The 24,279-nt window shown below is 41.5% G+C and overlaps 1 protein-coding gene across 1 annotated transcript in view; it reads left to right on the top strand.

The window, feature by feature from the left end:
* The first annotated feature begins 1,393 nt into the window (after positions 1–1,393).
* Positions 1,394–24,279, top strand: part of tmem266 (transmembrane protein 266) — a 27,737-nt gene continuing 4,851 nt past the window's right edge. Inside the window, exons 1-6 of the mRNA XM_005729977.2 lie at positions 1,394–2,069; positions 3,497–3,596; positions 9,247–9,435; positions 21,872–22,026; positions 23,089–23,162; positions 24,055–24,111. Coding sequence (XP_005730034.1) covers positions 3,583–3,596; positions 9,247–9,435; positions 21,872–22,026; positions 23,089–23,162; positions 24,055–24,111 — 489 coding nt within the window. The 5' untranslated portion in view covers positions 1,394–2,069; positions 3,497–3,582. The remainder of the gene's footprint in view (positions 2,070–3,496; positions 3,597–9,246; positions 9,436–21,871; positions 22,027–23,088; positions 23,163–24,054; positions 24,112–24,279) is intronic.

Here is a 24,279-nt window from a genome sequence, read left to right as displayed (position 1 = left end):
AATACAAAAGGAGACGTTCACATTTTTCAAAGCTGTCTTAAAGCATTAGCTGATGCTCATTTATTGACCTACTTTGAAACAGGTTTGACTTGCTGTAATTATTTTGTTCTATTCATATAGGCCATTACAAAAAGGCCTTTCATAATGATCATCTAGTTGGCAGTTGGAGTAAATATCCAGTGGGAGTAACTGTCTTCTTGTAACTACATTTCTTATTTGTTTTTCTTTCTGCTGCAGATAAGGAGGAAAAGACTGTATGGAAATAAAAGGTTTTCAGAATAAAAAGGCTGACTTAGCAAGATATGCAGTTAAAATTATATTAACTTATCTCATGATAACCTAAATATATTTTTAATGATTTTTTTCAACTTTGTAATATGTTATATTTTTCTTTGTATTACATCCTTAAATTGATGCTTGATCCACTTCTAAGCTCATCCTGACTTGCATTAACCTGCAAAGTTTCTTCTTATAGTTTTGATTTTATTGTACTTCAGTGACTACAAGGCATCCATGGACTGATCTAGCACAGCAGCCCCAGTGCTCCCTCCACCATGCTTCACAGCTGGATTGAAGTGTCCCTGCTCGAGTGCTCAAATGCCTTTGTTTCCTCAAACCTGGTCTACCTTTTTTTCCTCTTGCCAAAAAGTCCAGTGTTTGTCTCACCTCTTCACAGAACAGAAAATTAGGTAGACTGTGATATTTTTGTCAAGCTGTAATGATCTTGCTGTGTTCTGGGTGTTTCTTCACCTCTTTCAGGATTGCAGGATTGCAGGATTGCTGAGCTCAATAACCCACCCTTCCAAGAAGTGTATGGAGAACAGGTACACACATACTTTTTATTCAGCCTGCGCTTTGAGTGTGTGTGTTTAATAAAGATAGGACAGTGCCATTGTTTATTAGTTTCATGGGTTGGTGTTTAGGTATCATTTTAATTTAAGTTTTAGAAATCTATTGGAAAGTGGTGGTAATTTTCTTTTAACTGTACCGGTACTTAAAAAAGTTGCAGTGTCATCATACATTTATAAGTGCAGGCTTGATAGCTTAGTGCACTAAAAGTGAAAAACCTCATGAGCATCTATTAAGGGATGACCTACTGTTTTTTATTTTCTGCAAAGGGATCTAAAGCCTTGGCAAATTGTTTAATACCGTTTATAAAAGCCATTAGTCACAACTTATGAACCCTTTATAAATGCTGCTTTATGTGACGTTCGGGGATCTAAGTCCTGTTAATGCATTTTAGGATGCAATTGAAATGTCGCAGAGAGCCTGCTGCTGGGTGTGCTGCAGACTGATAAACTGCATTAAAATCACCACCGAGGGTCACAGAAACACTTCACTGTGAGTATTAGTGATGTGTTTTTTCTTTTTTCCGCGCGGGTGGGTTGTTGTCGCGAGGAGCTCTGAAGCTCAAGAGGTGAAGTGAAGCGAGAGTGGGCTTTTTCCCTTTTTTTTTCTTTCTTTTTTTTCTTTTTTTTACGTCGACGCTTCCAGGATGGCATAGAAAGGAGGACTTTTGCGGGCTCTAATGGCTTAGTGGGTACACTGACTGCATACATGCTTGATATGACATCATTGCGAGGGTTTGGGGTAAATCTTAGGCTATCCGTTTCCCTCCCGGAGCACTGCTTGTCACACATCTGTAACCGCTGGAATCCTTTTTTTCAGCACCTGGACAGCTCCCGCTCGTGAACCTCTTATTATTATCGGGCACATGGAGTCCCTGATGTGATTCTGGGGGAAGCCCTGCAAGCACATCATGCCTCCCTGCGAAGATGTCGTTATCACCCTGATTCAGTGACAGCCTCGTCGTCTCCTTCTGAAGGATGGTGCTTACAGTCCGGAGTAGGTGTTTTTGTCGTGCGCTATCTTCTGAGAGGCGATACGGGTGCTTGGCCAACGCAAATCTAAGGCTAATCGCAACCTACACACAGCAAGATCCGAGCTTCCCTCACATTGATCATCATCATCATCATCCACGGCGAGGAGGGAGATATAACCATCATCACTGCGAGGGCAAAGGAGTCACGACCACACTTTACACAATGTAGAGCAAGACAACACAAGAGGTTAGTGTGTTTAATTCCCCCGACCCCCTGTTTCTCTTTTTCGAGGGGGTGTCTAATCTAAAGCGCACCGAGGAGTTGATGTGTCTCAGTTGGGTTGAGCATGAACATGAATGAGGCTCTATGGCCTCTAAGAACAGCGCGGGGGGGAAAACAAAGCACGTTAACAGCTAACTGTTCGTGTAGCAATGACTTGGTGAAAAACGTTTGCAAGTGAATCTCGATTGCGCTAAATACAGAAAGCCTCAGACAGAAACGAGTCACAGGGAACTGAGAAGAGCCCAGGAAAATGTGCTGCATTTGTGGACCACCCCCCACCCACCGACCCTCGCTGATGAAGTACTTACTGAAGGCTGTACTTATAGTAATAAGGGTCAACTCAATTTGCTGATTGTGAAATTCGAGCTTTCTGATAGAGAGATGTCCAGAAATATTTTTGGTATGTAGTGCATTATCTCCAAAAAGGATTGGCACATATCTTTCAGTAGACTTGCCTTTCCAGTCACCTCCACAGTTACTCCTCACTTTTGGCACAGTGTTAACCTTTTTGACTTTAGTCACCTCTCACTGGCCAGTTCTTTCTTTCTTCTTGCACGTTTAGGGGGGTGCTGCAACGAAACAGTATCACCCTCAGCCCTTGAATGACCTGGGCTGATTTATCCTGAGTAGCATTTAATCTGCTGTGCTTCAGTACATTACTCTGCTGTGAATGCTGACTCCTCACCTCTGAATGTCCGGAGGCTTTTGCTATGCCTTTGTATCTAAAACACTACCGCAAATTCATCAAATGCCTTCTAAATAATGAAGGCATGGCCAACACTATGCTATCATTGCCATTATTTTTGCTTGTAATAGTCAAGATTTCATTAAATCTTAATTAAACGGGTGGCTGTGTTTTTGACTTTCCTCCCAGGTCATGATGTGTCCGTTTCAGTAACCGGAATGGGCTTTCACTAAACAGGCTTGGACATCAATGGTTCTCTATCCTGTGGCACAAAGAGCTAGCATCCTGGTGCACTTGCTATGCAAGAGGTGTGATGTTCCTCAGCCCCTGATTCACAGAGCGGAGCGTATATTGGAGGAGATTTAAAATCCATTACAGTTTATTGCTCCCCAGGAAAATAGTTGAACAGAGCATAGCTAAAGCTGGAGTTGGAGCAAGGCACCTTCAGGAAAAACATAAGCACCGATTTTTCATTGATAGCTCTGAATGCATTTGTGCTGCACGGCTACAATGTAGACGCCTCATAATTTTGAGAATTGCTGTTTATTGTTAACCTTGGGGCAATCTGCCCACAAGACCTATTAGTTGCTGCTCTGGAGCTCCCAATCATAAGCCACAATAAGTTTCAGAAGAGGGAGCTTTCCTATTATTTACCTCTTTATGTGCTTTGTCTGTTTTTATCTTGTGTTTCCTGTATGTGTGGCAGGAGCCCAGTCTCTGCAGCGGTGAAATCATATTTCACACTTGGGGTTATTTAGCGTGGACGTCTATTTGCAGCAACAAGACCTCGACATGAGCAACACTCAGTAAGTATAACACCCTCCGGAGTCTTGTTTGAAACCATGTGTACGAGAGAGTGTGAAATCTTAAATCTCTATTTATGAACATGTTGTATTATGCGCAGTTAGTCTCGGTGTGGTGGGATATGATTAGCAGAATGGGACCTGCACATGCTCGTGTGCCTCCCGTGAGTGACTTTAAACAGGGGATCAGGGAGAAAGTAGCGCTTGTCCTCGTCCAAGTATTTCCGGGAGCGAGAGAATGGACTGCCATCTCTTAACATTCAGGAGGGATGTTCACTTGTCATCTTCTCTTATTAATAATTACTCTGTGTGTGGTCCTCAAGACAGGCCGAGCATTCTGACGACAGCCACAGCCGTGGCTAAGGGAAGGGTAAAGAGAGTGAGCATGGGAATGGAGCTGAGGGGAGTAGCGTGGAGTGGGAGTTGAATGCAAAATGGGTTTAGTCAGCTGCATCTTCTGCAAGCCACGGGGTGCTGCTTCTAATACATACAAACAGGGGCTACTACCTGGGTTACAGACCAGCACAGAAGTAGAGGACAGAGGCGCATGACATCTGTAACCAGATCATATAGAGAATCGTTGACTGCTTAGTAGTACAGACACATGATTTAATGCTAAGTGCAGCTGACTGTCTGAGAAGTGGCAGATGGGGAAACTCGTTCAGATCTTCTGAATTATTTTCACCGCTTGAATCTGTATTAAATCTCCCACCTTCCTCCCACATGTGGTGTATTATTTTTTTCTAGAAATATGACGTTTATATTTTTATATGATTAAGTCTTTTTTCTGAGTGTCGTAGATTGGACAGATAGATTAGATTCCCCTTTAAGATTCATTAAATAGCTTAAAGTGTCTAACTATATAGCATATATGTGGCACCAAAACCAAGAAGTAATTGCGTCTTCCTCACTGTCTGTATAGTCAGTGAGGTAAATTAATGACCTTGTTCTTTTATGCGATAGAACTTTTTTTTTTTTTAATAAAACACCTCTATGAGCCACGCTGTTAGACTAGGTGATATTGGTGCTGGTCTGTATTTGTTTTTTAGCAGGGATCTCTGGATACTACACGTGAATGTTTCAGGCATCAAAGTCAAAACAAGGTCCCACTGAAACTCAGCATCACAGGGGTCGCCAAAAATATCTGATCCCTATAAATGCACCATTGTGGCAGAGGCTTGTGATGAAATCATGACAGCGAAGTGCTGTGCACCAAGGAGCAGCCAGTTTGTCCGCATTCTAACTCACTGGGTAAGACAAAGCAGCTGGGTTATAGATGGTCGGCCAGAGATACTGTGGCAGCGAGCGCTCCGAATGACAATGATACCAGTGCCCTCTGCAAACCAACAGTTCGTGCTGAGGCAGCACTTTTCAATGCAGTGACAGAAGCTGGAGATTTATTGCTCTGAACAGGTTATTTAAAATATTAAGTGACAGGCAGCAGTCTTAACCTTTCTGACAGAATCCAATAATCCATGCCATCTTCTTTTTTATTACCTTGTTATCATATTTTGTTGGCAGTTTAAAGTCAATATTAGTAATTATTAATATAGCTACAAAATTCTCATACATAAACAAGACGAAGTAAACAAGATGAAGTAAATCATGTTCATCCATAACTCAATGAAGTACAGAGATTTGACGTCACTTAATTAAGCTAAATTCAGTTTCAGTCTTTCTTTCAAACTGAATTTAGTTTAGTTTAGTTTCGTTTTGCACTCACGGTTAAGGTTACTATTAGGTTGCTGGTTCAGTTCCAACAAATAACAGAAATCCCCTTTGAGGTTGGGTCAGGAAGTGTAAAACTCTGCCAAATCAAGCACACATAACTATCTACTTCCTCCTCCTCTTCTTCTTCTATATAAGGTAGTTTTTACTTCATTGGTGTTTAGATTAATTAAAATACATATTAAATTACAGTTTTCTTACATGACAACCTTAAAGACCTGGCTGTATTAACCAATGCCATGTGTATGCATCTGTGTGGCATTTCTAAACATTAGCTTGTGAAGAAGAAAATTGCATATTTTGGTTTAGTGTTAAGCTCTCAGTTTTACTCTGTATAGGTGCAAGATTTTCCCTGCAGCCATGCATGCTCTCTCTTAACCTTGTTGCTTCCTCGTGGCGTGTACTAATATTGCATGCTTCCGAAAAGAGACTCGCCTTTGGCATGCTGCCGGCTGTCCTTGCCTGCATCACTGAGGGGGGCAGCAGGGTGTTCATATGTGAAGATTCCACTCACTCCCCACAATGGCAACCAGCCACTCCACTGCACCCTGCACATAATCACTCCTGGCCTGCTTTGTGATTGTCTGAAAATGTGATTTTGATGCACTAAACAGTTTGTGGCTGTCATCAGTCATTAGCGTCCTTGTTGCAGCTGGTCAGAAGTGCCAACTCGACAGATAACAACGCAGGCATGTTTTGTAGAGGACAAAGTTATATATGGGCGTTTGACCCTGAAGCTGAGCACCAATTTCAAGCTGGACTCGCATAACAGATGTGTTAAAAGGAGACAGTCTGTGGCATTTTATCTACGAAAATCAGGGTAGAGTGTTTTGTTTTTGTTTGTTTGTTTGTTTGTTTGTGCAAATCTAAGAATATATTTCAAGTGAATTCTTGTGAGAAGAACAACATAAGCTTTCAAGGAAGTCCAATACACAGCTGTTAGTCAAGAAATAAATCAGGAAAGAGAAGGACCTATTTTCTTTGAAGGTCTCCCTACGTTAACATTTACCATGAAGGTGGGTCTGCTCAGTGATCTTCTACTAACTGGTTCCACCCTTTCTGCTTCACCTCCAGCGCAGAGGTTGTAGAATTCACCAGCCCAGTGGCTTTTGATCCCTCTGCCTTGTAATCAATGACTTCCCCCACTGTTAAGTACTCCGGTTATTGATGTCTCCTCGCTGGCTGCACTGGGACTGCAGCCAAGGAATGTGACTCTTCTCTTCCATGGTGCCTTCTCCTTGTCTGCTATTGGTTGAGCTTGTGATATCACAGCCCTCCCTGCACATTTAAGTTTTAAGATCTCATTCCTAGATCAAGTGACACCTTGTCCGGTCCTGCCAAATATAGCTAGCGTCACGGAGCACACAAAAAACCAAAGGGGGGAAAGATGGTTTGCTCTGCAATGCCATTTATAAAATTTGACAAATACAGTTTTGTTCAAAGTGTAAATACTGTAAAAGATGGATGTAGCCAACATGATGTCACCTAGGGGTTTCTAGACTGTGCATTTTGAAGCCTCAACATCAGTGTTTTGGTCTCCACTGTGTTACTTTTTTGAAGAGCAGCTGAATTACTAAGTTATCGTATAAGACCTGTAAGCCTGGTAAATGGTAAATAGACTGCAATTCATACAAAAACTTTTTTCTATGCTTAAGTTCTTTCTAGTTAATGTTCACACGCACACACATTCATCAACGTTCTCATTAGTAAAAGGGTGGTTGTGACTCATGTAGAGCAGATACTCTACTAATCGGAAGGTTGGTGGTTTGATCCCTGGCTCCCCCAGTCTGCATGCCAAATATCCATGGGCAAGATACTAACCCTGAGTGAATGTGTGTGAGCAGATAGAAAGTGTAGAAAAGGGGCTTGTATGAATGGCTAAATGAGGTGCTCAAGTAAGAACCAGATCGTTTACCATTTAGTAGATGACCAGCCACCTGACCCTACTTATTAGATGTATTCACAGACTGTGTGGATGCACTGCACAGACATTATTAATTCGAATTATTGCTAAGTTGTCATGGTACTGGGTCGTGTGACCCAGTGTTCTGAGTTTCTTGATGTTTTGTTATTCATTTGAGTCTAGTTTCATTTCAGTTTATCTAGTTACATTCTGTCATGCCTAGGTTACAGTTTTAGTTCATGATTTATCAAGCTTCCTTTTTGTCTCATCCCTGTGTTAAGTTTCCCGCATCGGCTGGTCATGTTAAGTCTACGTGTGTTTATCTGTCATTTTTCATGTCCAAGTTTTCTTTGTTTGTCAAGTTTGAGTCATGTCTGTGTCTTGTTATGTCATAAACTTCCATTAAAATGCCCCAAAGGGCACCGACATCCCATATCAGCACACCTAACCTATCACATCTGTCAGTCAAAGCTACCAGGCCCTGTGTGACAGGTGTCACTAAAATATAGAGCACAAGCATGCTGTGAACTAGTAGTTATTGTGTGAATGCTGTTCCTGTTTCTCTTTATTGTGTGGATGCTGTAGGCATCCACAGGATTTTCACCATTCAAATTTCACAATATTCTGCTACTTCAGCTCATTCCTGCTATATATTTTTGTACTTTGAACTATTATACTTTTTAAAATATTAAGCTTTTTATGAATTTTTTTGTCCCATTGAAATGAATGGACCACATTATCAGTGTGGTCACTGATTTTGCTTGCTGGGGTGAGCTGTGTTTTAGCTCAGTGAAATGAGCAGCCGTTTTCAGAGCAGGAGGCCCAGATTCAAATCCCGCTTATGGCATAATTTTTTTCAGTTAACTTTTTTAACTCTTTTCAACACAAATTTCAGCTTCTTCACCCCTTTTCAGCAGAATTGTCAGTTTTTTCACCCCTTTTCAGCAAAAATTCCAGATTCTTCAGCAGTTTTTTTTTATACTTCTTTACCCCTTTTCAGTAGAAAGGTTTGCTTCTTCACCTCTTTTCACCAGAATATTCAGCTTCTTGGCCTGTTTTCAGTGGAATTTTCAGTTTTTTCACCTCTTTTCAGCAGAAAGTTCAGCTTTTTCACCTGTTTTCACCACGAATTTCAGTTTCTTTACCTCTTTTCAGCAGTATTTTCAGTTTCTTCACCTCTTTTCAGCACAAGTTTTTGTTTCTTCATCTCTTTTCAGCAGAATTTTCAGCTTTTTCACCTCCTTTCAGTTACCTGAGAACCAGTTTGGCTCAGTGAGATGAGTATTTACCTTGGGACCAGGAGGCTGCGTTCAAACCCTACTCATGGCAGCATTTCTTTTCAGTACATATTTCAGCTTCTTCACCCCCTTTCAGCAGCATTTTTGGCTTTTCACCTCTTTTCATCACAATTTTCAGTTTCTTTACCTCTTTTCAGCAGAAACTCCTGCTTCTTCAGCTGTTTTCAGCAGATTCACACTGCATTTTCGCAGGAAATGCAACTTTTCTAGTTAAAATTGTAACTGTGCTCAGTTCAGGCAAATTTAAGTCATGGGTTTACACAGATTAATGCAAAACAGTGGCTTCCTGTAAGGTATGGGGCCAATCCACATTTATTCTACTTTGCTGTAGAAAGCAAGAGTCTTTTCTCATTAAAGCTGGTGTGTGTTTTGTTTTAGTGAACATACTATTTCCATGTGTGCAGTTAGGTGTTGAGAAGCAAGAACACAAAGAATTTCAGGATGTCGTGGTTGCACTGACTGAGACGTTTTCCTGGTGAGAATATTGGGTAATTTAAATAAGCGGCACATTTTCATGCAACCTTGCTCTAAAGGCTGCATGAAGCACTGTCACTTGTGCTTTATAACTCTCGCTGCTGCACACAGACAACATGTAGATACCAGTTGTCGCTATCGTATAATCAGCTAGAACTTGCAAAATTACTCATGGATGACTCTATCAGCAACCACTTCAGTTCTCTGACTTCACTGCTGCTCTGTTTATGGTGTGTATTGCATGTGACAGGGCTCCTCCCCAGACCGGAGCCTCAGAGCTGGAGGTCATCTCCCAGCAGGTAGAGGACGACAACCAGTGTGTGGCCCCCGTCCAGCTGGTCAGCTTCACCTATAGAGATTTGCCTTTGGCGGCACTGGACATATCCCTCGCTGGATCCCAGCTCATATCTAACCCAGATGAAGAGGATAGCAGAGAGGGGTGAGTCCCATCATTTGTTTGCTTGGCAGCTTGTGGTACCCCTTGGAGTGATTATATAACTAATAAGCACTTGTAACAAATAAAAGCAGCACAATGAGGTCAGCTTGTGATTTGTGTCTCAAACTTTGTGCATTTTGAGACAATTGGAAACAAACCAGTGGCACGATTGCACATGGAAATTTTCTATAATTAATTTGTGTACTAAAATGTCCCAAAATGTAATTATGTATTGATTGATGTTCTGGATATTTGCCTCCACAATTAGGAAGATACTAGAGATATGGTGACTGAGTCATTGTGTCTGCTTTTGCGTGTTAGTGCCACATTCATAATTAAGGCAGAATTGCAATTACTGCAATCTATAATCTACCCTGGCGGGGGAGAAGCTCTGCCATCACTCTCTCCATTGCTCGTTATTGCACATTGTAATTACACCTGGCATATTGAATCATTCCGCATTTTATATTGGAGTCCGAGAGTGGGGGATATTTGGCACTGAATTTATTAGTGTCACTGTGTTAAATGGACAATGTCTCCACTGATCTGTTCATTTCAGCTCAATGACACAGCGATTTCTCTCACCAGACAGGCTTCTGTTCACAATGTTGATTTCTGGCAGGAAAAAAAAAAGAGCACTATAGCTGTCCTGAGCTGTCAGAGCCCTGGTTCTCTCCATGAAGCCTGCTTGTCCTGCGTTTGTGTTGTTTGCTTATCACCATATCGCTGTTTGGCCCAGTGTTCTCAGGATAGGACACACCCCTCCTTGAGCACCCCTGTAGCGAGTGTCCATGGCTTTCCACTCAGGACGCGTGACTCACAACCCTTTTGGCATGCTGCAATGCTGGCATCCATGCAGAAAAAGAAGACGAAGAGCATAAGGTTAATTGGAGCATCCATTTTTGTTTTTTTTTGGGGGGGGGTGCCATCCAAGCCCTGGTGTGTCAGATGAAAATATCCCGCTGCACTTTGCCTGATATGGCCTTGTCCAGGATGATGGCTCTGCGGGATGAAGGGCGAGAACAGATGGGTCCTGTCCCGAACACCCACTCTGTTATCGTACCTCATATTTTTCTCGCTCACTTGCTCACAAAATGAACAGAAAACAAGTGCATAGCAAAGCCACGGCAAAAGGGCAGGATCTGGCAGCCCAGCAAAATGATCATCACAGCAGGCAGTCTCAAAGGACACCATATGAAGCCCTGGTGCCCCAGAGATTTAGCATTGTGCTATGAAAAACTCATGCGGTGTCAAGATGTGACTGTGAAGGATTTATGAAATCACCAGTGTAGATATGATTTGTGATGAAAAGTAAGTGGGTATTTAAAGCTGATTGAAGAAACCCCCTCTTTGTTTTTGGCGAGATTTGGAAGCACTCAGCACACTGATGAAACTATTAAGCAATCTCTCACCCATGAGAGCGTCACGCTATGTTCGATGACCTTTTGCAGATTGGAATTCCTGATTTTCAGGTCACTGGAATTCCAGCCACATACCTGTCATTACTTTCACAAGTGCATTTGTCATTGTCGCTCTCGGTGATAGCTCCAGCGTCACAGGTTATAGCTACCTTTATGAATCAAGTGTGTAGCATCCAAGGAATGACACAGCGGTGGCCACAGGACTTTAAATCAGTCAATGCCAGCGTTCAATCAGGAGTGATGACTTGATCAAGCTATTATTATCTGTAATTGCGTTGGCCTGTAAATACATTTTCTCTTGTTTATTGGAATGTGCTCTTGTGAAAACTCTTCTACTAGGCATGTAATTGGCTAAATTTAGCTCTCTGTAAGTGATAGTTTATGGGACAGTAAACCTGCTTTGGTCGTGTTTTGGTTTGCAGTTATTTTTTGCTTCTGTGTTGGTGATTAGAAATTCTTTTCTTTTTTTCTAGCTATCATCACTTACTTTCACTCACTACAGCTCATGTCAAAGGCCTGCGTCTTTTCTTCTGGATATTCTGTGGAAGTAGACAACTATGTGCAGGTGTGAACAAACTTGTTTTATACCAGTAGTAGGAGATGGAAGACGATGATTCATTACTCAAGTCGAAATCCTCCATGGTGAAACTTTGGTTGTTGTTTTTTTCTTTTTTTTTGGTTTCTTTCTTTTTTTTATTCCTGTGAAAAGTGAGCAGAAAAACAGCATACCAGAGATGCACATTTAGTCCTGCATAGCAGCTTCTCGTGGCTCTTTATCAGGAGACGTGGGCGACTACGTAGGAGGTGGATGTTCTTGTGGACTACCAGGGGCACACACAGTACTTGCAGATTCGGTGCAGTGGTGAGCAGGGAGGAATTATTAATAGATTTTTGGCTGCTCACTTTTCCCCAAAACTTGCTGTAATGTCCATATTCAGGGCAGTGCAACTACCCATCCACCTTTGGTGACTTAAATATGGCCCCTTATCTTTTTATATTAAATAATAATAGTTTTTTTGTCGTTGTTGTTTTTTTTAATATAAGCACACTAACTACCCAGTTGTAGCAACCTAATCAACCTTGTGGCATTTCATGTGTAACAGGGCTAATGAAAATGGCCAGACCAGCCAGTTGTTTGTGTGCATCCAAAGCACATACCTACTGACTGTTAAAATATTGTAGTACTTGAATTATTTGCAAACCTGGAAGCTGTACAGAAAAAAAATAGCAGCGCGGTGAAGTGGGCATCTGTTCAGTCACAGGTTACTCTATTTCTTCAACACAAAAAATCTGTTTTGAAGCTGTGAAACCATCACTATCCCTCTAAAAAAAAAAACTCTCAGAACTCTGTCGGCCAAGAAAAAATTATGACTGGTTTAAGCAATGGTACAGTAGCAAGGTGGCATATTTAGTTTTGCTTTACTCCTTGAGCTTAATGACCTTTAATACTAGGTGGAGTCTGATGCAACAACAGTGTATACACACAAAAGCCAATTGTACACTGTTTCCCACACATAAAGCAAGAATGTAGACTGTGTGGACCTCACAACACATGTTCTTTAGAATCAAGCAAGTACACTGAGGTGGGGTTGAAAATCAAGCTCAGAGCTTGCATGTATTGTTATAATAAATACCTGTTGTTTCTAAACACACCTATTTATACTAATATGTACAATTTACCATTCACAAAGTTTATTACAGATCATTTAGTTCGTGCTCAGTTTTATTGGGTGTGTTATTATCATTGGAAATTGGTGGTGTAAATAGCTGTGAGGCTGCATATTGGCTTTCTTTCCTTGTGTGAACTGACGCGCCTCTTTGTCTCTTGTTTGCTATTCGACTGCTGCCCATGTTTGTGTCTGCTGGGGTCCTCTTTAGTTTTTTCTTCAGATTTTTTTCTTCTGTTTGTTATTGAGATCACTAAATACATATTTCCAGTTGTTTTTCTCTTTTCTGCTTTGCTAATAAGTGTTTTAGAGTCCCATTTGGGACTTCTTTGCTGGTTTCTTTAGCTGTTATGGCTGTTATTCAAAAGCTATTTTGCAAACAGAAATTCTTTGTGGAAGTAACAATAAGGGAGTGCCTGCATCTGTTCATGCGTAAAGGTTGGACCAGAAATCAGGCTTGTGGACATGCACACTGAGATTTATAAAAGGACAATATATATGCCCCCGATTACTGATATGATTTTTTACAAAAAGAAAAGAATGCATCTGCACAATTCTGTCAGTCCAAACGCACTTTTAGATGTGTATCTACAAAGAGTTTTATGCTTCTTTCCCTTAAAGAGTGTCTGCCTGGCCTCAGCCTTTAAACCCCGAGCTGTACATCTTAAGCCTGTCCTGTCTTATCATCCCCAGATCAGCCTGCTGTCCACAGCAGTAGTAACATATGCCACTGATTTCCAGGGGCCAGACTAGGAGGTGTGAAGCACTGCAGCAATGACAGATGGTTCATATGGGTTAACCTGCCATTTTGAGCGGAGAAGAGAGGCGGAGAGGATAAAGAGGAGAGAGAAATGGAGCAGACGACTTTCCTCCGCACTTTAATTCTCCAAGCTGCCAGCTGCAGATCATGCTAGATGATTCTGTTTGATGAGTGCCATTTCTCTGTGTGTTGTGTGGAATTAGCCCCGTGCCATGTTGCATGGAAATGTTAGACGTTAGATAAGGAAAAATTGTGCCCAGGCACCTGGACTAATTGCACTTGCTAACAAAATCTTTATTTACTGCCTGAAATAAAGCTCTCCACCCTCTTTCTCCCCATGAAAATGCATTAATATAGCAGCATGTCAAACTGCACATTATAAAAAAAAGCCCAGGGTTGAAGTGCTCAAGGTTGAAATAAGATGTAATAATTAAAAAAAATCCAGACTGTAGAATATAGCTATGAAGTACACTGCCAGAGTCTAGTGTGAAGCTTGGCAGCAGCAATATGTCATGGGGCTTTGGCACCAGAGCCATACTGTACCTGTTCTTTGTTGATGGATGTCTGAAAAGAGAACAGGATTTCTCTTTTTTTTTTTCTCTTCCCTCTGACTCTATTTCAAACACACACAGTAACAGTCCTCTCTATCAAATTGGCTCTCTTGCCTGGCACCATGTGCGACACAATAGATGACATTTGAGTGCAGGGTTTGAGGGTTTGTTAATATTCACAGACATGCAAAGTGTGAGATTGCTTTTTAGGCTGAGAGCGAGAGAGATCAAGTGTCCTGGTGAAAAACCATTTATCAGGGACAGCTTGTCTGCTGCTCTGCACATGGAGCCCCATCCATCTCCATTTGCTTGGTATCTGTGGCCCATTTCTCTGGCTGGGACTATCGCCGAGCCCCTTCTGCTAGGCTGTACCGTGGAGTGAAGTGATGATAGCTGATTGCTTTCCGAAACCAGTGGAAATATCTGGTTATACTGAGAAGCTGCATGGATTTTCCCAAAGAAGGTTAGAAGGATGCAGGTGGCACACCAGACACACATGCTAGGTCCTTAACTGTACTTATTGGCACATGCAAAAAGAAGCAGACCAATAATATTTTTCAGACAGTATCAGTTCATCAGTCATAAAATGATTTTTACACAACATAATGCAGGAAAAAAAATGCTTGAGGTGATGCAGAAGTAGTGTCATGCTCAAGTCAGAGGGGTTCGAACCACTCAGTCATGATGTATTAGTTACAGTACATCATGCATAACCATTTGCCACTTTTTAGGTACACTCGTTCAATTGCTTGTTGTTGCAAAAATCTAATTAGTCAATAATATGTCAGCAACTCAATACATGTAGGCATGTAGACATGGTTGAGATGGCCTGCTCAATGAGGACAAAAGACAAAAACTTCGATGATGGCATTGTTGTTGGGGCCGAATGGGGGCTGAGTATTTCACTGCTGAGCTACTAGGATGTTATCACAAAACCACAGAGTTTACAGAGAATGATAAAGTGAGCCACAGTTCTCTGGATGAAAGTGCCATGTTGATGTCAGAAGTCAGAGCAAAATGACCAGACTGCTCTGGGTTAATAGGAAGGCAATAGTAACTAGAACAACTAGTCGTTACAGGTATGCAGAAGAGGATCTCTGAATGCAGAATCCTGCCTTGTATTAGCTGTTTAACCTTGTGATGGTGGTGTAATGTTTTGAGGGATACTTTCTTGGCACACCTTGGGCTCCTTAATATCAGCTGAGCATCATTTAAATCCTACAGCCTACCCGAGTGTTGTTGCTGACTACAGTGTACCCATCGTCTGATGACTTCTTCCAGGAGGACAATGATTCATGTCCTAAAGCTCAAATCATCTCAATCTGGTTTCTTGAACATGATGTGATTACCGTGTTCGGACGGCCTCCACAGTCACCAGATCTCAATCCAATAGAGTACCTTTGTGACATTGTGAAATGAGAGATATCTCATACCAACATATCTGCAGTGTCTGTGTGATGCTATCATGCCAACATAGAGCAAAATCATCACGGGATGTTTCCAGCATCTGGTTGAATCTATGCCACAAGTAATAAAAAGTCAAACTTGCTACTAGGTATTTGTTATAAAATATGAAGTACAAAGAATTAATTATATGATGTATACATATGATAATTTTTACATTCTTAAAATAATTATCTGTATTGGTCTATTAGTAGTATATGATTCATTAATAAACCCATATTTTTTAAAAATCTTGAATAAATCTTTTTACCTTGGTTTAGTACAGATAATTTGTCAGATAGGAATTTGTAAGATATTACTAGCAGCACTTAAGGTGATTTGCTGCTTAGCTGGTTTCTTCTTTCAGGATTTCTTTCCTTCTTTTGGTTCTAATAAGACATGACTTGATGACTCATCGGGTATTTTACAGGTTGTAAGTAGGCATTTGATTTCATATTCAATAAATCTGGGCAGTGCTTTCTCAGGAAACTGAAGTTCTCAAGTATGAAAAAAAAATCAGTGTTCTGTATCGTATCTATTATGAAATGCCTCTTTAAGTGTAAAAAAGTAAGCTAAGAGATAGGTGTAAAGCAGAGTGCTTGAAGAGCCTGAATGAGATTAAGTCTTCTCAGTGCTGCTGTGGAGTAGCCTGCAGGCGCACACGGTTGTGGTCCATTTTCCCCTGTCCGATCCTGCTGAGTTCAGCAGATTGGTGCGAATTGGTTCAAGTTTATAGAGGAGGAACCACAGGGCTATATAGTTATTTGAGCAGGGCGAGAGAAATTGAGAGGAGACAGACAATCTGAGTCAAGCAGCACTTCAAAAATGTCTTGCTGTCAGATAGATCCACACGATGTCTGCAACTTAAATCAGAACATAGGATATCAACATAACCACTTAGATGAAAGTATCCATACAGCTGTATGTGCAATGCTCATGTGTAAGCACAAAGATGTTAGGATGCAGAATCCAGTTATCAATAAATCCATCCCTCCATCCATCTTATTCAATTCAGGCTCATGGGTGGGCTGGTACCTATCCCAGCTATCGTCGAGCGCGAGGCAGGGCACGACCTGGACAGGTTTACAGTCTGATGCAGGGCTGACAATTTACAAATCATTTTAGCAGTTGAAACTCATTATTGGATGTCACGGTGGGGCAGTGGTTAGCACTTTTGTCTCACAAGAAGAAGGCCCTAGGTTTGAATCCACCATCTGGAGTTTGTATGTTCTCCCCATGTCTACACAGGTTCTCCTTGGGTACTCTGGTTTCCTCACAAGACCAAATTAGGGGATCCACCTTTTGTTAGGATAATTTGTAAACCACTACACTTCAGAGATTAACCTTCCCCAGTGTTTATTTATTGGGAAAGCAGAGAGGGTGACATCTTTCTCTGTCAGTTTATCTGCTCTTTTTGTAACTAATTGAGGTGTGGATGTAAAAAAAAAGAAAACAAAGAGTTATTTGTCTGTCTCTTTGTTACCATGGTGGCCCTAGTGGGTTAAAGAAAGGTCAATGAAGGTATGTGACTGACCTGTTACCAATTAACCTAATTAGCCATGAGACTTTCTACTGTTAAGTGTTTTATAGCCTTGAAGGCAAAATAATTTTGTCTCAGATTCAACATTTAATATCTGTGTGTACTATTTTCAATGATATATAGATGATTTTGATGATTTGTAAGTCATTTAATTCATAGACACACATCCCAGAAGCTTTATAAAATTAATCTAAGGAGCAAATACTGCATCTGTTTGGTTAAACTCATGTTCTGTGCTCGTAACCTGAAACCAGTGGTCACATTCATTCATTCTGAATGGCCACTAGGCAGTGATCTGGGTCTTGGCCTGGTATTGAATGGACACTTTATGTATTTTAGACCTAAATCATAATTAATGGTGAATTTATGGCAAATGTCACCGCTCTGCACCCTGGTGTCCTTATTTTATTTTCACTGAATAGCCAGTCAAGAGTTTCAGAAGGTAATTTACAAGACAGCATCAAGAGCAACTGTATATTAGTGCTTAATGTTTGCAGTTGTTTATTGCTTCCCTTTATGAGTGTGTGCGTGTGTGTGCTGTAATCAATTAATCAATACCTTTGAGGAGCTCATAGTCACTCATTCCTTCTGGATAAATTTTCCCATTTGCAGCCTCCCCCCTTCTCTCCTACCCTACAAACTTATACACACAAATAAAGCACCACTTCCCTTATTTAATTACCATCTAACTTGTACCTGATGAGTTTACGCTGTATTTTATCTTGTCTCAATTACTGGAGACAGTATAATAAAAGACATGCTCCTAGCATCCTCATCTCAGTGAGAGTTACTTAGCTGGGGATGGAGCCAAAACGCTGTCCCATCTGTGTGAATGGGCCCCAGCAGAGCAACCAGACACTTTCATCAGTGCCAGTCATTCTGCTTAACGTCTTTGTCTACTTTGTTGCTACTATAGTGGCCATTCTGCAGCCAGCATCATGTACAGCATTGATCGATCTTATGATCTAATCCCCTTTTTCGCCGCTGCTGCCGGACTCCCTTCGATCTTTTGCCGCTGCAGCCACTGGTACATTGATGTCTTTATAAACCTGTCCACAGTTCATGCTACCCCGCATCTTTATTTCTTTAATTTCCTCTGTACACAGTGTCCCTTAAAGTATACACATGATGTTTCCCTGTGCACATACAAGGCACTTCTTTTTTTTAGATTTGTCATACTTGCATGTTTCAGATCATCAAACTGATTTTAATTTTAGACAAAGAAAACCCAAGTAAAGACAAAATAGTTTTTAAATGATGATTTAAAAACTTAACTGCTCCTTTGTTTAAAAAAAAGAAAAAAAAAGAGTAAATGCTCTCCCTTGTTAAATCATTAACTGCCATTAGTAGTAAGGGTGGGAGTGGGGGGGAGGAGGAAAGGGTTGCAAAGCCATTTTTAGGGCTTTGGGACTCCAGCAAGGAAACCTGGAACAGTGGTTGATGGTGAACCTTCCCAGGGGTGGCCAGCCTACCAAAGTTACTTAATAATTCTCAACTCAATAATGACTCATTTGGGTCACAAAAAAACCCAGGACAACATCTGAAGAACTGCAAGCCTCACCTCTGTTAAGGTCAGAGTTGATGATTCAATAATAAGAAAGAGACTGGGCAAAAATGGCATTGATGGGAGAGCGCCAAGGAGAAAACCACTGCTGAGCAAAAAGAAAACAGAGACTCGTCTCACATTTGCCCAAAAAAAAAAACATCTTGATGATAAAATTTAACTTTATCAGGTTTGAGACTTGTTACATCTCGATTAAAACTAAGATAGTATTTCATAAACGGAACATCATACCAGCAGTCCAGCATGGTGGTGATAGTGTGATGGTCTGGGGCTGCTTTGCTGTTTCAGGACCTGGACAACTTGAACCATAAATTCTGCTCTCTAACATAAAACCCTGAAAGAGAATGTCCGGCCACCAGGGGCTGAAGGGGAAAAAAGAAATGAAACAAAATAAAGCTTTTGGAGACTTAAATCTGATTGAGATGCTTTGCCATCATCCTATATTGGCCCCAAAACACTCAAAAACGCTCCAAAGTGGCTAAATTCAAACAATTCTGCAAGAAAGAGTTGGACAAAATTCTTCCACAGTGATCTGAAAGACTTATTGCCAGTTATAACAAATGCTTGATTGCAGTTCTTGCTGCTAAGGGTGGCACAACCAGTTATTAGGTTTAGGGGGCATTTTTTCCCCCTAATATATAAAATTACCATTTAAAAACTGTATTTTCTATTTACTTGGGTTATGAAGCATTAAAACTTGCTTAACGAGCAGAAACTTTTAAGTGTGACAAATACGCACACAACTAAAAAAAGAGGACGGGGCCAATTCTTTTTCTTATTATATGCGTGCATGAGAAATCCTTGAGGTATTACTCATTTGGTCTGAACCTGACTTGACCCCGCAAGAGAGTGAGGTGATTTTCTTCCTTGGCTTGCTCCATCACTGAAGACTCACTTCCTCATAAATACTTCAGGTTCTCAGTGTTCAAGGTTTAAAGCGATTTCCCTAAAATTAAGTTTCTGAGCTTGGGCTAATCCATCACTGCCATTTACTCTGCTTCCAGACAGGGTTTTTCTTTACAGGTTTATTAAATTAATACCTTTTCTGCCTGGCTTGTGGGAAAGGTCTGAATGAATTATGATTCCACACAGTATGAGTTAAATCATGCTTTTCAAACATGAAGATAAGTGAGGTGTCTCTCTTGGCGTGTGTGTTGCTCATTCTATCTCACTCTATCTAACTAATGGTGCACAAATGTCCTGTGACTGTGTGCGAGGCACATCATTAGGTAAATCTTTCTCCTTTTTTTTTTCTTGGCTCTTCTCCACTGGCAGATGGGGTTTGACATTGTTCCCTGGGAACGGATTGGTGCTGGGGAAAGTCTCCGAGGTATTTGCTAATGATACCGTTATGCTGAACTACCTCTTTGTCACCTCAGGTGTTGAGCTACTAATCTGTTAGTATTGGCTGGTACAGAGGGTTGTTGCAGAGGGCCGAGAGCCACTGGGAGAGCAGTGGCACAGTGTGGCCAAGCTCCAGCCCCTCTGCTGACCTTGGTGAAGGATAGAAAGGATATGAAGCTGTGCTACACCAGAGCTGTAACTGCAAAACTGCAGCACTGCTCAGGATCGCCTCTTTCTTCCCACTTTCAAAGACAACCGTGTACTACTACGAAAGCCATTTCTGAAACAGAAGCATCAGGGAAATGAAAATTTAAAAAAGTCCAAGAAACAACAGTAGTCAGTCATACAGGCTGCAAATAAGTCACCATTTCAGCTAATTTATGTATATAATTGATTCTGAAGGTAAAAATAGATATGAACAATGCTGCTGTTCTTGTCTGCAAAAAAATCTATCTATAGGACTGATGGCCAAAATTACAAAAAGGACCTAAAAATGAGAAAAATCCTTGAACTAAATTTGTATCTTTCTCTGTTCTCGTTTTCATTCTTCCTGTTCCAACTGCCCCTCCTTCCTTTCTGGCTCTCTCTCTGATTCTCTTTTGGATGAATCCCAATGCCTTTGAACCGGCTGCACCCCGCTTTCTCTCTCTCAGTGTCTGCCTCCTTCATTCTGAGCTCAAGCAAAGGAAAGAGTAGAATAAATTGCATCCTCTCTTCTCCTCTGACAGACATTGCCCGTAGCTTTACTCCTATGGGGGACAGGTAACAACAGATAGTGGTTATTTTCAAAGGACAGCACTGCCTTTCTCAGTGATGCTTGTGAAAAAAGATGGCAACCCCGTGTGTGCGCATACACACTTTCCTGTTTAGAGTACCTCTGGTTAGCGTGCCTGGTTGGATGCATGACTGTACACGCATTGGAAAAGCCCTGTGTGGCTCCTGCAAATGTATCAATATTTACCGCCCATAACTCCCTACGCATCTCAACAGGTCAGTTTCTGATTGGAAAAACTTGAAATGGAGCTCAAGGGTGGATTTAAGGCAAGTGTGACACTTATCTTCAGCCACAATGTACCTGTGCAAAGAAGAAGCACACTAGGGACACTCCAGACTAATGGAGTGTTCATATATCACCGTGGAGATGGCTGTATAAGGCACCAGTGGGAATAATAGCATGTAAAGTGCATCAAAGCCGGGATCGGGCAGTCCAACTAATACAAGCTTTGCCTCTACTTCACTCTCAAACGCGCAGGCAGGTATGAGAGGAGAAACAATTCTTGTGCTGAGAACAAAACAAAGTTGAAGAAATTGTCATTTAGTTAAGAAAACATCTGCGTCATGCGTGTATATGTGTCATGTGTGTGTATATGCATCCTCCAAATGGTGCAAGTGCAGCCCCACTGTTGTACCAGGAGAGCTACATTATTGAACCAGTCAGTCATACTGAGCTCAAACACGAGGGAACCAAGAAGTTAACTTTCAGCCAGGCTCTTAACAAAAAAAGTCAACAAGCTAGACAGTTTCCTGAAAGAAAGTTTTGCCTTCTCAAGCAGTGAAAAGCAGAGACAAGAATTTCAATTTAAACTTGAGTGACCTTTCACCTCCTTTCTTGGTGCTCTGATGTTTTAGCACTAAATATATCTTTACTGTCTACAATTAGTGACTGGTATTGATTTAACTACACTGCTTAATGATGGCAGAAAAAAACAGACCTTAAAAACTGAAGGAAAGGTTGCAGAAAAAGCCAGAAAGAGAAGTTTTAAGAGGAACTGAGGGAAAGGACACCCTTTAATTCACACTTACGATTTCTTCATACTTATATATCATTTCAGTCCTAGTGAACTGTGTATTTATAATTCACATTCACTTTTTTAAATTCTTAAATCTAAGGCTGTAAATTCGTTCATTCATTTCTTGCATTTTTTATGGCGTACATGAGGAATAGTGCCCTCTGCTGAAAAACATTTTAGGAGAATGCTGAACTGAGAAGGTTGAATACACTACAAATTTGCTCAATTTTGATGTTCCGTGTGTTTTATTGATTCGACCTTGAGTGTTCCCGTCAGATCTGAGTTCTGTTCAGCGAGACTCACGGCGTGTCTTCTCTGCCTTTCTGTGTCTCACACCGCCTTGCTCCCCCTCCACTCAGGTCAAACTGGCTGAAGCCATGCTGTGGACGAAGGGCAGCGCTGTGGCAGGTCTGTCTGCTGTCGGCAGGCTTCAACTGCTTCCTAGTGGCCTGTGTCATTCTGGTGGTGGTGCTGCTGCTGCTGGAGCTGCTCATAGACACCAAGCTGTTACAGTGTGAGTGAAAAATGAGGGAAAAATGTGGCTGGGATTTTTTTTTTTAACTGGATACACCCTCATTTGCATAAAATGAATCATCAATGAAAATCATTGTGACGTAAATGTGAATTTAAGCAATCCTTGTCAAAACTACAATGATAATATATATTTATTAGTATTTTTAAAATCGTATAATATATTATTTTATAAGTAAAGAACTTTGACTAGAATACATTTCAGGCAAGTTTTTGTTTTTGCAAAGAAACTAAATTGCTGCTAACCTCATCTCGTAAATCTACTGTGTAATGAGAGAGTGTCATTTATGATCTGTTCTGGGACCCAAGGCTCTGATCAATCACGGTCTGGGGGGAAAAAAACCTTCCATTAGTATTCCACAGTTAACACTGAATGGCAGGTGCTTGAAATTCCAGTCCGACCCATCTCACCCCAGTATCACCTTTTATCTACATTATCTGGCTCGGTGGAGACATCCTCATCTGTCATGAGCAGAGAGTCGGGAGCGTTGGCCTTTTTGATGTCAGAGGGCTAACACACATGGTCTTACACCAGCAATATCCAAATGCATTCAGGTCTTTACTGTTCCCCCGGGACCGACTCACTGACCAGACAAAAGGAAAGTGAGACAAATGCGTGAAGGGAGATAGCGGACAAAGGAATCGAGCAACGCGGAGTCGGCTGCCGGGTGATTGTGGGGAGGACTGGAGGAAGATGAATTGACTGATAGACAGATCACTGAGCACAGCAAACAGAGACAGATGGGGAAGACGTGGGGCGTGACGAGAAGCGCTTCAGCTGACAGCGTAGTGCTGTTTGAGCTTGTCCACAATTAGCCTGATGAATAGAAAGAAGGCGCGTGCATGCACAGTATGCACTGGTTTCATACTTGTCATGATGCCTCATTCTTCAGTTGCGTTTTCCACAGATTTACTGCAACCTGTCAGTGTTATGCCGCATGTACACTGCAGGTTGTTTGTTATATTCCTAACAAAATCCAGCATCAACCTTTAACCACAGCTATCTCCTGATCAGTTTTTTCCTCTCTTTTTTTATTCCCTTTAGTTAATAATGCATTCCAGTTTGCCAGCATCATCCACTGGATCAGCCTGGCCATTCTTTCTGTGTTCTTCACTGAGGTGAGTCTTCCTCCACTCGACGCACAAAAACAGTCTCACTTACAGCTGATGCAGCTGCCTCTTGATTAATGCTACGTTGTGCAGTATGTGTGGGCAAGTGAGTTACACTGGCAGATTCTCATTACAATACTAATAACGCCATGAAATGCCCGATGCCCTCTGTCACGGCATGATTAGATTGTGATTAGTGCAGGTGAACAAGAGCACACCTCCATTTATCGCACTCATATATAAAAGATTTAAAATCGTGCACACGTACCCTGAATGTGCACGTATAACCACTGCTGTTAAAGCTGGCACGCCCGGTTCCTTCTTAGGTTGTTCGATTGATCTGCGGCATTTGTTTTTAAACTGAACCCTTCCAGCTTTTCTGTGCTGCCAGTTTTAAATAATTTCGCGGCCCCAGGTAAGTTCATTGTATTGTATTGATCACCGTTTTCCTCAGAGCCAGCCGCATTTGTCTTAGTTTCTTCAACTTGACCATCTGAGTGGTAACTTTTGTTTCGCTGGAGTCAACAGAGGGAACCCCTCAGTGTTACTCTGAAGCAGTGGATTCAGCAGTTTGACTGGTTTGTGGAGTTTGTTCAGAATGGCAGAAGATGGAGGTTTGTTTGCTCTCCGCAGTCACTGCTGTGTCAGCAGAAGGAGATAGTGCGGTATCTCTAATTTTTGCTCTTGCTGCGTGTGAATACAACTGATGAATTCGCACTGAAAGAATAAAAGAGGGGATGAAATGTCCCGTTTATTATTGACAATGACCACAGACTGCACTCTATCTCTCTCTGTCTGTCTCTCTCTCAATTTAGCTGTGATTGTATTCGTCCATCTTGCTCCTTTGTAACTTGCTCACTGTCCCTATCTCTGCCCCCCACCCCCATTCCTACTGTCTCAGACCGTGTTCAGGATCGTGGTGTTGGGGATATGGGATTACATCGAGAACAAAGTAGAGGTAGGCTCCCGTGAGTCCCATTAGTCCTGACTTAGGGCCCTCTTTCACTGCAGTGTCATTCCTTCAATGTCATAGCTCAGACTGGCAACTACATAAGCTCAGAGCAGTATAGCAGTAACCTGGTGTGTGTGTGTGTGTGTGTGTGTGTGTGTGTGTGTGTGTGTGTGT

This window comes from Pundamilia nyererei, unplaced genomic scaffold (assembly GCF_000239375.1).
Source record: "Pundamilia nyererei isolate P.nyererei 1_Seehausen unplaced genomic scaffold, PunNye1.0 scaffold00035, whole genome shotgun sequence".
Lineage (NCBI taxonomy): Eukaryota > Metazoa > Chordata > Actinopteri > Cichliformes > Cichlidae > Pundamilia > Pundamilia nyererei.
This window is presented reverse-complemented; position numbering and strand designations above follow the sequence as displayed.